Genomic DNA, 14,831 nt, shown 5'->3' with positions numbered 1-14,831 from the left:
TCAACCTTCCAGGTAAGTTCTGTATGCTATGGTTTATCGTTTAAATAACTTGATAATATTACTTTTAACGTACAGAAATCTATTCAGCCTGCTGTTCTGTCTGCTATTGTTTAGTTGAATAAATGTCTGTTCTTCGGCTTGGATTTTGTGAAATAATTTTCTAAATAAACGCGATGTATAGTCCACTGTGACTTATTTAGGTTATTTCGTCTTAATGACGTATTTTTGAATGATGCGGCTTATACTCCGGTGCGGCCTATAGTCTGGAAACTACGGTAATTCAAAATATTCTTTATTATCACGAAAATACCTGAAACAATTTGAAGAACGGCAATATTAATATGCCTATAGATATTTCCTGGAATAGCGTTTGTAATGCTACTTCTTCTGCGACACAAATGGAGTTTCTGCACAAGAGCGCCCTCTGGCTTTTGGATGTGGCGGCATTTCACCGTAATTCATTTAAATTCATTCATAATTCATTTAAATTCATTAAATTCATAGAGAAAACGCGCCTTTGCGTGATTAGTTGTCACAGCCCTATAATTTATCCCCGCGCTTCGTCACCCATTCCTACCAGGAATACACAGATATATTGGCCTAGAATCGATATTGGCAGATAAAAGCTTTTTTTCCACTATTGGACATTTAAAATGATTGGGCAGATTTCCTGCTTATTACTGTTGGACAGAAAAATATCTACACACATCTTTAACTATATATTTGCAGTATTATTATATATAAGATAATCCTACCCAAAGAAAACCTGCAGAAAGGAAAGAAACGAATCACTTGCAGTTTTTTAATTTGTGGGCCGTTCTTACGGCACTTGTAAGAGATGCGAGTACATGATGAGACTTCTGTTGAATCTAGGGCTGAAACGATTCATCGAGTTACTCGATTTACTCGATTCAAAAAATTCCTCGAGGCAAAAATTCTGCCTCGAAGCCTCGTTAAATTCCTATGACGCGCACTACACGCGCAGAGATCTGATTTACACGGACCGTTGTTCAATGTTCAGGAAGCACATCATAGCGCGTGGTACATTTTGAATTTAGTTGGCGCGATAGCGGGGTGAATATGTCCATAAATGGCAGAGAGAGAATGTCTAAAGTTTGGGATCATTACATTCAGCATCTGAACCGAAAACATCAACTGCTGTTTCACCAAGCGTCGATAAAACAAGGTAACGTAGCTTCCGCTGATTTTAATCCCATACTGTTGTTGTAGCGATGTCGTTATGCGGTTTGACTAGATATGATGTTTAGCTTTGATGTTTTTAAGTAGTAAACGTATTCACGTTCAATTGCAGGAGAGTATAGCTTAATAAAGAACCTCACACACACGCATGCACTTTACAGGTGTGTGTACCAAAAAACGGCACCACAGTGCAATCATATATGGGCAACTTGTAATCTGACATATTTTGTTCAATAATAATAATCTTTGTCTTATTGGAGTTAAGCATAAGTTATTCTCTCTCACGCAAGTCAGACCGATCGCGCAATGCATCACATAATGCTTAAACTTTTATGTAGCCACGCAACAATTATTTCAGCATGCATTCACTGTATACAGCGGGACGTGATGATGTGATTTTTTGAACGGACTCTTAACCTAAAATGCACCGCAATGCAAGTGATGCAAACCAAATGCAGCGTTCTATTGAAAAGGAATGTATGTATTTCTGCCGTACCAAAATGCAATAAAGCAACTGAACGTCTGACTGGGGTGTCACTCTTCCTCACGCACAGAACGCGTGCACACACACAAGTGCACGTGCGCGCATACACACAGGTTGTTACCATAGCAAATAGGCTCACCCCAGAAATGATTTATTATATGTTAGTAGCCTAATGGTAAATACTGCAAGTGTAGAAATGTACATAAACCAGATATTTACTTTGATGTCAGCGGGCTAGATTACAGCATGAAACCTGTTGTGCATATTAATAAATTAAAGTGTTTAATTGTTGGCACTGGCACTTATAAACACTAAATGGGTACAGGGTTTATACAGAAATCCTTAAGTTAAATTTAGTACTTTTTACTACCTTTTTTACTACCTTCAGAATATTTTTTAAAACCATCACGACACTGAATTGCAAGTGTTAATCAGCGACCTTTCTATTATTTACACATATTTTGACATATATGACATACAAAAAAGAATTAAAGTGAAAAAAATTCTTCTGACTGAAATATTTTTCAGGCCAAGTCATATTCCTTTACCTAACTGTAGTTTGCAGGGCATTTCAGATTAAGGAAAAACAGCTAAATAACTCACTATACTGTATAAAAAGAAAACATGAATATCACCACCTTTAATGAATCTTTGATTAATTATTTATTAATTGTAAATGTATTTATTTTAGCTTTTACTAATAATTTTTTAATCAAAGTTGAAACTGTTAACATTAGTGAATGCACCAGCATGAACCACCGTCAATTACTTTAATAACATAAACAAGAATTAATTAATGCTTATATACTCAATATTTTTCATTGTTTGTTTATGTTATATAATGCATTTACTAATGTGAACAAATACAACTTTTTCATATCATATTATTCAGTACACATAAACAAAGAATCCAGGGTCTGTTCTGTTCACACAACAGCTTACAGTCACAGCTCTAATACAGTAACGTTATGCATGAATATAAACCCTGAACGAGTAACTCGAGTCAAACTCGTGTAGAATTCGCACAGGATGTCTGTTACCATCGTGACAGTTGTTAATTGAATGACTGTAAGTTACATTTATCAACAAAATATTATGTTACAATAGAGGCAGCGCTGATGTGCTAGTTTATGCGCAATGTTTCTGCTGTTTACTTTCTCCTGAAGACCTGAATGGTCGCATTTATATGAGGATATTTGCAAAGACGGGATTTTTGACGCATGTGTGTTATTTAAGGCCAATTAAGCGGCAAAAATACGTACAACACATGCTCAATGAGAATCGAATGCACGGCTTGCGTGCTCCTCTGACACAGAAACAGCGGACGCACTGTTGTTTGTGTTTGAATGGCTTAAAATCACCTGTTTTTAAACTGCTGTGCTTAAATATATTTACAAATGTTACGTTTTTGTGACCACACGCAAATGCAACTGCAAGAACCGACAGGTGGATGACATCAAAGTCCCGCGAGAGCATTTCGGAAGCAGGCTCCTCTTATGATTCCTCGTCAATCGCTCTCACGGGATTTGGATGCCACCACAAGTTTACCTACGAGTTTAACAAACCCGCTGTATCAGCCACTGGTTAAATCAGCATAGCATTAAAAAGCGTGCCGCGGATGATCAGTAACGTGAGAAATCATTTACCCCCAAAATACAGGACCCCTTACGTTAGTCATACTGTGCAAAGACACGCAATTACCTGTTTGGTTTTCTTATCCCACGAACTGAAAGGCTTGCCAATCTTCATTATTTCGCTAAGCCAAGTCAATCGTCTTTTACATCGATCTTCAAAACATCGGAGCCTTCCCGCATTATAAGTTTGACCATGCTAGCTGAAAAAGTTTTACCTCAGCTTAACGTGATACAGTCAGAAAACCCGGAGTGGATCCGGTCCGTAGTGATTACAGTACGCTTACAGCGGAGAGAGGAACGTGATTTGGCTCCACTCCAGGCTTTGATCACATCCCAGAGACGAAAGATCTTTGATTATTTGCCCAGATATGCAGGCGATTTGAACTAATTTCCAGGCATCATAACATTACAAAAGGCAATCGAAAATTTACTACCTCGTCAGATGACGCTTACTACTTTTTACTACTTTTTACTGGCCTTAATTTGGCATAATTTAATTTACTACCTTTTACTACCTTTTACAACCCCGCGGAAACCCTGGGGTAAAAATTGAAATAAATAGGCTTATTTTTTGGAGCCTATACCTCTGTATTTTTTAGAAATAAAAGCCAAATGCTTGAACATTTTACAGCCACGTCATTTTCGTTATGCATTATTTGTTTTGGTTGTTTACATAAAATTTTTTTATCCGATTACTCGATTACTCGATCGATTTAGTGCTAGATTAATCGATTACAAAAAGAATCGATAGCTGCAGCCCTAGTTGAATCGCTGTTGCATAGTTCATATGAGCATTGCAGAGATAGCAGCTTTTCTATTTGATCAATCGTTTTCATAAACAAAAGTGTTCATCTCTATCCTCCTGTGTTCAGTCTGATGGTTGTTGTTTGCATCTATGATGACCAGCATCAGATGATATATTTTAATGCAAGTAGAGAGAGCTGTTTAATCTATAAATAACTGGATGGGCAATTCATCTTTCCATTATTTTTTCTGTCAGTGCATCAGTTGGTAAACTATAATGGGCAGTTTTAACAAATGTATCAATTTTAATGTAATATAATAGGCCTATTACATCTGCTCTAAACAATAATAGTTGTGACAGGACATCCATCAATCCTATTTCTTGTCTTTTAACGTTAACTTTTCTCTACAACATCTCTCTCAACACAAAAGAAAGACAGAGAGTCTGCCACAATATAAGACAGCGAATCTGCTCTGATTTGATGTTTCCATGTAGGGGAGAACCGGGGCGAAAATAACGCGGCATGAAAGTAACAAAGCGAATTTCTCCTAAGCCTGACTACATTTGCATTCCAAACTATGACAGCATCTTTAGTACGCAACCCTTGACAGAGGTGACAAATATCGCTTTATTTCCTCAACGTTTTGCGCGTGTAGGTCCAGAAAGCTGTTTTTAAGTAAATTCCTAAAGCGGCCATTATTTTTTAATAATGCATTGTGTTTCTCATGTCATGGGTTACAGTACTGATCAATCTATAGGTTTTTTAATGCTGTAACACATCTTAAAGTTTGCCTTCTCAGAGTTTTTCAAAATAAAAGTTAATCGTATTAAAATGTCAGGAGTCCCTGTCGGGACGAAAATAACATTTGTTACTTTTGTCCCGCTTCTAGTGTTGCATTATGTTGAACAATTATATTATTTTAATTTGATTTAATTTTCATTTTTATTCTGTTGAATTTTTTTTATTCTCAACAATTCAAGTTTGTACTGTCAGGTTGCTTTCAAAATATTTGATGAAAGGAAATTTTGAATGAAAATGTGATTTTATTATTTTTTGCAAAGATAAATTACAAAATATGTTTGCAGTTACATATTAACAAGCTCACATTCATGTATATTTACTAAAACAAGTGTAACACAAAAATCTATCTGGTTCTGTTGTTAGTTTGACCCACTTGTGTGTTACTTTCGTCCCAGCTGACAGGGTCGAAAGTAACAATGCGCTACTTGCAGCGGGGAAAATAAGTATTTGACACATCGGCATTTTTGTCGGTGAGGGGATTTCTGAGTGGGCTGTTGACACCAGATGTAGCCATCAACCCAAACATTGAATTCATACAAAGTAGGGATGCTCATATCAGTTAATTTTCCCGACCGACAACCGTAGCTTCTAAACCGAACATTAACCGTTAACTTATAAGATTTTAATATGAAATTGTCATTAAGTAAAAATACAGTTGATGGTTGTCTGTGAACTAGTAAAAACAAAAGATTTAATTTGAACGTGCAAACAGCAGCGACAGATCAACAGAACCAGGATTCATACATTATCAGATATTCACGCAACATTACCTTATTAAAAAGCATGCGATAAGTCCAGAGGATTAACATCCAAAAAGGGCAGATTGTCTCCATTTCATCTACCACAGTGGTCATTTCTAAAGCAGGATGCTTTTCAGAAAGTTTTGCTTTTGCGTCGTCTTTCTCCGTTTGTGCAAAAAGAGAGATGTTTATGGACAGGGTCAGAGGTCATCAGCGAACGTCTGTCCGGATGTGCCAGAGACGGACCGCGTCATCTTGGCGGACACGCGCGCATCTCCGTTCAGCTTCCAACACGCATACAAATGATTTCTCATACAAATGATTACTTTATCAGACCGTCAGGGCAGCAATAATTTGTGTCATTTACAGGACATTCACAAATTAAAGATAGAAAAAGTGGCGAAATGTCTGTCGGCTCATGACGACACGCACAATGTATTAAAAAATATTTTTTTATTTTAACTGATAATGTTAATCGGTCATAAATTCTTACCTTCGGTTAACGGTTAAACAGTTAATGTGAGCATCCCTAATACAAAGAAATCAGAACATTTAAGTATACAAGTTGAGTCATAATAAATAATGTGTCAAATACTTATTTTCCCCGCTGTATGTTCAAAGTGAAATTATATTGAAGTCGTTTTTACATTTGTTCAAAATTACACCTGGTATTGATAGACCACACTTGTGAGTTATTGACTACCGTAAAAATATATCTCTTACACAAACATTATCTTGTTTATGTTTTTCTGAAAAATAGTACTTTGGCTTCTGTTCTCCCCTACTGTTAGGGCTGGGAGGTATATCGAGTTTAGGTATTTTTTCCCAGCAAGATACGGGATGAGACAATATTGTTTATAACAGTATGGTCTGATTTATGAACCTCCTTATTTGCAACAGAAGCTCTGTCAGAAATGTACCCTGAGGTCAGACATAAGCTTTCCAACAGCTTGCATGTTGAGCAGCTGTATGTTTTCAAACAGGGAGGAAACCCCTGCACTCTCAGAAATAAAGGTACAAAAGTTGTCACTGGGACAGTACCCTTTCTAAAAGGTACACCTTTGAACCCAAGAGTGCATATTTAGTACTTCAAAGGTACATATTGGCATTTAAAAGATACACATTTATACCTAAATGGTACATAGTAGGACCTTTTTTAAAGGGTACTGCCCCAGTGATAGCTTTTTACCTTCATTTTTCTGAGTGTGTATGTTTGAATTTTATTGTATTAAATTATTATATTACAATATATTTTATTGAATTTTGTTTTAATAAAGGTGATTGTGACATCTCACATAAGGCTTTGACTTGCATTTAAACATGCATTCATCTTTGTAGAAAATATAGCCCTATATACTGTAGCTATTTTTCTGATACTTAAATTGTTCCTGTAGCTTAAATTGAAAGGTCAAAGATTAACTACTGAGGTAAATACTTAAATAGTTTCTTAAAGAGGCACTAATAACCGATTCATGATTTTACATTTCCTTTGATGTAAAACTGTAAATGTGTGTTAGTACATCTTTATAATATGCAGAGTTACGAATCCCAAAGTATACAATGATGCGAGATCCAAGATTTTCTGGATCAGATTAGGTAGTAAAGACGATATTATCTCCCGTCAGTATTGCATTGGGAGCTATCTTCCAAATATGGTAAGGAGCATCACATTTCAGCCAGGCGCTTAAGGTATTCGGCCAATCACAACGCACTGGATAGTTGGTCAATTTCAGAACGATAAGATTTTCGTGTGTTTAGAAAGCTAGGCCATAGAGGAGCAACAATAATGTATGGTATGTGAAAAAAAGTAAACCACACAAATACACAAAATAACCTTCTTTTTAGGAACGTTATAGGGGCTCTTCAAGTGTTCTTGTAGCTCAGTGGTAGAACATTATGTTAGCAGCACATAAGGTTGTGGGTTTAATCCCAAAAAGAGACATAAATAAAACGTATACCATGTAATGCACAGTAAGATACTTTGGATAAAATCTTCTGCCATATGTTGGTAACAATCCAAGTAATCCATACATACAAAGGAGTTTACCGGAAGTTCCATGTGTTCCACGAAAGCCATTTGTTTATATTGTTACTGCTGAAACCGTCTATTGGCGCATTTCTAAGCTTCTGAATGTTCTAGTGAGCACTGTTGGGGCTATAATACGGAAGTGGAAAGACAATCATTTCATCATCAATTTGCCTCGACCAGGTGCTCCTCAAAAGATTTCTGACAGAGGAGTGAAAAACATAAACAGAAGAGTTGTCCAAGAGCCAAGGACCACTCGTGGAGAGCTTTAAAAAGACATGCAATTAGCAGGTAGTGTTGTCTCAAAGAAAACAGTCAGTAATGCACTCCACAGCCATGGCCTGAATGCACGCTCACCACGCAAGACTCCATTGCTGAAAAAAAGCATGTTGAAGCTCGTTTAAAGTTTGGAAAAAGCCAGTGAAATACTGGGAGAATATAATGTAGTCAGATAAGAGCAAAATTGAACTGTTTGGATGCCAAAATAAGCACCATGTTTGGAGGAGAAATGGCACTGCACATCACCCGTAAGAAAAATTTGGTAACATCATGGTGTGGGGCTGCTGTTTAGCAAATGGTACTGGAAAACTTAACATAATTGAAAGAAAGATGAATGTGCAAATTCATGGTGAAATTATTGTCTTTCCACTTCTGTATTATGGCCCCAACAGTGCTCACTGAAACATTCAGAAGCTTAGAAATGCGTCTATAACCAATGCCATCATTATGTTTGGTCTTGAGACAGCTCTTTGCTGTTACCCATCATGAGATGTGTCTTGTGTGACAACTTTGCAATAAGAACTTTGTGTAGGCCATCAGTTGGGACTGAACCAGCTGATATTAATATGCACTGGATAGCTTTTTAATTACTGATAGTTTTCAGCTGTTGTCTTGGGTTTTTGCACCTCCCTTTCTTCATGTTTTCAATACTTTTTCCCTGTGTCATTTCACAATGAGCGCGTTTACATCATCTTACGTCCTACTTTAGGGAGTACTTCGACTCGGCGCAGTAACACCCTCCCTCTCCCATTATGAGAGTGAGAAGGGGAGCATACTTTTCAGGCGAGTCGAAGTACTCCCAAAAGTGCTATTACGCCATAAAATATAGTTCCTCTTTTAAATCCGCTTAGAAAAGCGCTACGTTTTATTTTGTACCACCAAACTTGCTCGTATAACTACTCGTCTTAAATAGGAAAAACGTTGACGTGTTTGGTCACTTCTAACTTTATCTCTAAATGGTACCATTAAATGAATGGGGCTAAGCTAAATGCTATCGAAGTGTCGCAGCGAGCTCCAGCGCTTACGTGCACGCACAACGATGATAGAGGGATGTATCAACAATTCTTAGTTAAGGTAACAACGATGATAAAGGGATGTATCAACAATTCTTAGTTAAGTTAATAACATAGTTTAATATTGAAAATGAGTAGACTATTCCTTTAATAAACTGATAACGTGGGGTCATGTAAACGCGTAAAACGGTTTTCTTTTATCGGGGAAAGCCCATAAACGAAGTGAGCAAAATATTATCGTCACAAGTAGTTTTTTGCTCATTACCCCGATTTCATGCATGTAAACACCTTAAACTGCTTTCTCACGGTTTTGTTCATTTGCGCATGTCTCCGCGTGTGAAAGATAAATGTCAGAAAACCACGAAAGTAAGCGCAAAGTAACGCATAAAAGTCTCCAGTTGACTAAAGCAGTTGGCAGAGAAACTGTGAAAATTAAAGCTTGTGTTGTAGTTACAGGTTACAGGTGCAGTATGTAATTTTTTGAAGGATCTTTTCACAGAAATGCAAAATAATATACAAAACTAAATTATCAGGGGTGTATAAAGACCTTTTTATAATGAACGTTATGTTTTTATTACCTTAGAATGAGACGTTTTTATCTACATACACTGAGGGTCCCCTTACGTGGAAGTCGCCATTTTGTGCTACCATGTTTCTACAGAAGCTCTTAACAGACAAACTTTTTTACTAAGTTGTCTCCGACAATTACATGTTTGTCCGGTGGTGGCTACAGTAGCTTCTCTATTTGTTTCAAAGCGAGGGGTGAGCATTGGACTGAGCCGTTGGTTACAATTCACAACCTCACCACTAGATGCCGCTAAAATTTACACACTGCACCTTTAAACGACTATTATGTACTATAGGCGGTGATGTCACTACCTGCGAGAAACCTGACAAATCTCCAAGTCCCATGTCAACGCAGTTGTCTGCGCAGTTTATTGATTTGTATGTAAACGCATACAAAAGCTGAGATAATTGCATTTTTGTGAAGAATGAGATCAGAGATCAGATGCAGAGCGTTCCTCAAAACTTACACGAACATACAGCTGTTTGCCCTAGGGCGATACTTCCAGGTTTTATAAGTTGCACCTGGTGGATAATAGCGGTATTGCGGATTGACAAGATAACTCGTCAATGGCAGGGAAAGAGTTAATAAGCAGATTTTTGCTAGTTATCCGCTTATTCTGTGCATGTAAACATACTCATTATTACACATAACTTAATTTCTGAACATATTTGTTTTGTTTTGTATGTATGGATTATAGGGCTGGGTATTGTTAAGAATTTCGCAATTCGATTCGATTTTGATTCTTGAGGCTTCGGTTCAATCCGATTCGATATTGATTTACTTGCTTTGGTATCAATAATAAGTAAATACACAAGCAATTAAGTACCTGAGTATATTTTTAAATAATGTGTGTAGTAGTACTAATGTTTGATCACGTTGATGGTGCAGGCTTGAAAGAAGTGCTGCTGTTTGCCATCTTTGATCTATCTGTTTTTATAAAGCGCGTCTTGTACAACGCTGAACACTCTCACTAGAGTGTTGCCCACAGCGCCACCACTGGCCGGGGGGGCTGAATCGATTCATAGGATTTGATGAATCGATATTGAATTGAGAAACAAATAATTGCAATGCATTGACGAATCGATATTTTACCCAGCCCTAATGGATTACTTGTTACCAATATTTCTTGTCAATAGCACATTTGAAAATATACTTACTGAGAAAAATGGTGACATGTTGAATACTTATTTCACCCGCTGTATATAATATATATAAACAGAAATGTAAATATGTATTTTTTCTCTTTTTTTGTAAATCTTTTGCACTACATTTGTCTTTATAAATTTCGATATCTTATTATTTCACTACACTTAGTTTTGCACTAAACAGGCATATCTTACACTTTGGGTCAAAAAGGGTCGAACACTTTCATATTTGACCCAACAATGGGTTAAAATAACCCAGTGTAGGTTACATTACAACCCAACGGGCTGGGTTCGTCCAACATGATCTCACAAAGTTCTGTGGCATAGTCACGGAATTTTGTGCTCATTTTTCCGTGGCATTCTCACGGATCTCCGCATTTTTCCGTGGCCCTGCTACGGACTGTCTTTTTCCGTGGCATTCTCACGGATTGGTTACTCAACTGCTTTTTCCTATTTTCAAACCATTTTCGCTTCGGTTTAGGGTTAGATTTGGTGTTTGCATTAGTTTGTCACTTTAACTATTGGTTTATACTATTTTTTCTGATTTATTCTTTTATATTTTCTAAACTTTAAACAATTGTCGCCTGGCGTTGGGGTTAGAGTTGGGTTTGGGTAGGGATGTCATTTCATGTAAATCTAACCCTAAACCGAAGCGAAAATGGTAAGAAAATAGGACAAAACAGTTGAGTAACCAATTCGTGAGAATGCCACAGAAAAAGACAGTCCGTAGCAGGGCCACGGAAAAATGCGGAGAACCGTGAGAATGCCACGGAAAAATGAGCACAAAATTCCATGACTATGCCACGGAAATTCGTGAGATCAGCGCTGGGTTGAAAATAACCACGTTTTTTTGAGGGGGTACTTGAGTATTTGCACTACTTATATAAAGGCAAGCTGCAAACGCTTTGGCAATACAAATGTACAGTTTTTGTCATGCCAATGAAGCGCACTTGAAATTGAAAAATGTGAAAAATGTGAGTGTGAGAGAAAGTAAATGTCGTTTTAGAAGAAGCCTGTTATAATAAAACAAACCTGAGTGACAAAAGAGCAGAACAGAGTGTTTGATCACTACAGTATAAAAGACTGTAGTGGAGTTTGTCATTCATAGAGAGCAACAGTAAATGGCGTCTTACAAACCTACTTCAAAGCACAGACACATCAGCCCTGAAATCAAGCACATGTTCGCTTTTCTTTTGAAGATTAAACACAGACTACTGAAGTCTTCTCAGTCTTTTACGCACACAGAGACACTCAAAGTAATGAGTCTACACTGGGTTTATTATTGAAACTGGGCGAATCTCTGAAATGAAATATTCTTTATGTAGCACCAATGTGACATTTTCATTACAAATGATTTGCCTCTAAATGAACGTTAGTCCAATGCATAGACCCTCATTTACTTATAATACAATGATATATTATTTAAACAAGTATTTATACATCCTGGTAATACGGGACTTTAACAATCTATCCGTCTCTCTTCGCAGTTTGTTCGCAGTATTCCCGTGGAGTCTTCGCCATATTCGGCCTGTACGATAAGCGCTCGGTTCACACATTGACGTCGTTCTGCAGCGCCCTTCACATCTCCCTGGTGACTCCCAGTTTCCCCGCGGAGGGCGAGACGCAGTTTGTACTACAGCTGAGACCGTCCATCCGAGGAGCCCTGCTGAGCATTCTCGACCACTACGACTGGAACCGATTCGTGTTCCTGTACGACACGGACCGAGGTAAGAAATGCATCTGTCGCTGAAAACCTCAACAGACTGGAACATCTGTCTTACACGAAGCTGTCTCATTTTTTTATGTTATGACTAATTAGATGTTGTTACCAATAATATTCATTTTAATAGCTCAATTTAAACAAATATAGCAAAAAATTAAAAATGTTTGTTTCCATATAAATCCCTCAGATAATAGCAAAAGTAATCCTTAACTTTAACTGTCATTTGGCACTTTACAGTATATTCATTAAAATCACAATCATCAGAAACCAAACATTTAAAAGTTTTAACAACCGGCATTTCTACAAATGTAAACTACCGGATATTTAACCTCTTTATGACTTAAAAATTCATGTTTCAATGTGGTTGTGTATAATCTATGTTGGTTTTTGAGGGCCAGAAGAACAGACTAAATGTTAAATTGAAATAAAAAGTAAGGGTAAGTTGTGCTGTTTTAATGTCTTTTCAAGTAAAAACACTTAGTAACCCCATACAAACCAAACTACCTGCTGTTTCTTACATAGCTAATAGTCAACATTGACATGTGATCCCATTTAATCCAGATTTGCTAATCTGAAAAAGTGTGTATCTAAATCAGGGTGATCCAATCCAATTTTGCTTTGAAAAACCAGGACAAAAGTGAGATGGTTTACCTGATCCTGGATAGCAAAACATGGGATTTCCAAATCTGGATCATTTTGATCCAGATTAAACTTTTTGAACAACTGGCCCCAGATCTTTAGCAACAAAAGAACGGTAAGGGTTTAGAGAACCCAAATCCACAGTGCTCAGATCAGTTTTTTCGGTTGGCCCAAGCAGGACAATTTGTGTTTTTCCTACGTTCAAATGCAGAAAATTATTGCAAAGCCCGAATCTCCTAAATATCGAGCCAATGGGTAACATGTATAATGAAAATAGTAACGGTCCCAAAGTTAAGCCCTGAGGGACACCAGATGTAGAATGTGCAACAGAAGAAGCTTCCCTACTGAAAATCTTCTGTTGGACAAGAAGAACCGAAACCAGCAAATTGCGGTGCCTTTAACACCTATGCAGCACTCGAAGCAGTTTCACATGACGTGCCAAACACATATATTGATATTATGAGCCACACACATGATGGGCTAAATACATGTTTTGACGAGCTTTGCATTGCGAGCCCTCGAAAAAGTCACTGGCTGCCACTGCTCAGATTCCAGATTTTTCAAATATTTGTATCTCGGCCAAATATTGTCCTATCCTAACGAATCCAAACATCAATGGAAAACCTATTTATTCAGCTTTCATATGATATATCTTCATTTCAAAAATATTTTCCCTTATGACTGTTTTTTGTGGTGCAGGGTCACATTTTATTGACCAAATTTTGAACCTTTTACCTTTATTCAGAAAGGAAACAGTAAAGAAACAGTAAAGAGTGCCTGAAAATTTTTTAGAAGTCAAGATTTTTGCACGCACTCGGAGGATAAAAGAGTCAAATATGTTAAATACTAAAGTGAAATGACTAAATGACAAAATGCCTGTGAAAATAAGGCATTTCAATTACTGACTAATAACCTTTTCATTGCCATTAAAGTGAAATTACTAAACCTAAACATAAGAGCCTGATAAAAAAATGCTAATTTACAAGAAAACATCTCAAAGAGGCACTTAGAGGTTTTTCATCTGAACTCTTCACATGTTCAGATTCACTTCGGGCCAATCAACTTTTCAAAGCATCTTCACTTTAACACAACTGCGCATTAGAAAGATTACTGTATAAAACAAGTTTTTTTCTTATAAATGAATCATAAATTTCTGCATGCTGAATAAACTTAATAAAATCAATTTAGCTCCATAAACGCGCACACACATATATATATATACTTGTTACTTGGCAACAGTGTTTAAGTCACAGCTGCCGTCTAATTTTTCGCCTGGCACCATGGGAACCCCATAGCGATGCGAGACCTGTTCGTGTATTTGTGTGGTTCTGTGTGTCAGGCAGCCAGCTTAGCAGAAGGAGAATTTCTTGACATTAAATGTGTCCTCGTCCCATGCCAGGGCTATAGTTGGCTCTTCATCTGTTTTGGATTTGTATGGCCACAGAATGGCTAAAAATCTCCTGCCTGCTGTCGGTCCTCTGTTTCTCCGCGGCGTTGAGGTCAGTGAAGCGCTAACCGTTCATCCTCCAGCCCAAAGCGGCGTGGGCCGCAAGCCAATCATGCGCTCGACCGTGATCTCCAGCTCAAAACTGAGAAAGAGAAACTAATGGATGTGCTTACATCCGACCCTCTCCTCCCTCACCCTTCTGTTTGTTCTTCATCCTCATTACCTTCTCAACTTGCGCCTAATAAGTGCTGATGTTTGAATTTGATCGCTATCCTCCGGAGACCCTCATCTTAGTTGGCATTGATTCCAAGGACAACAACGCAGCATCTTTTTCCCACCAATTTAGCTCTCACGTTTTGTTGACTACCATCATTCCCAAGATGCTG

General features: G+C 37.5%; 1 protein-coding gene and 1 long non-coding RNA gene across 11 annotated transcripts in view; one reads left to right on the top strand and one right to left on the bottom strand.

The window, feature by feature from the left end:
• Positions 1-14,831, bottom strand: part of LOC129438676 (uncharacterized) — a 164,632-nt gene that overhangs the window by 63,984 nt on the left and 85,817 nt on the right. The window lies entirely within an intron of this gene.
• The window catches only part of gria4a (glutamate receptor, ionotropic, AMPA 4a), a 126,503-nt gene that overhangs the window by 29,229 nt on the left and 82,443 nt on the right, over positions 1-14,831 (top strand). For all 10 annotated transcript variants that reach the window (XR_012367782.1, XR_008642665.2, XM_055197498.2 and 7 more), the window contains one exon: positions 12,124-12,363. Coding sequence is in view for 8 of the 10 variants with exons in the window: in XM_055197498.2 (XP_055053473.2) it covers positions 12,124-12,363 (240 nt within the window). In the remaining 2 variants the exon portion in view is untranslated. The remainder of the gene's footprint in view (positions 1-12,123; positions 12,364-14,831) is intronic.

The sequence above is a fragment of the Misgurnus anguillicaudatus genome, chromosome 24 (assembly GCF_027580225.2).
Source record: "Misgurnus anguillicaudatus chromosome 24, ASM2758022v2, whole genome shotgun sequence".
Taxonomy (NCBI): Eukaryota; Metazoa; Chordata; class Actinopteri; order Cypriniformes; family Cobitidae; genus Misgurnus; species Misgurnus anguillicaudatus.
The sequence above is the reverse complement of the archived record's forward strand: the minus strand, read 5'-3'. Positions and strand labels throughout refer to the sequence as shown.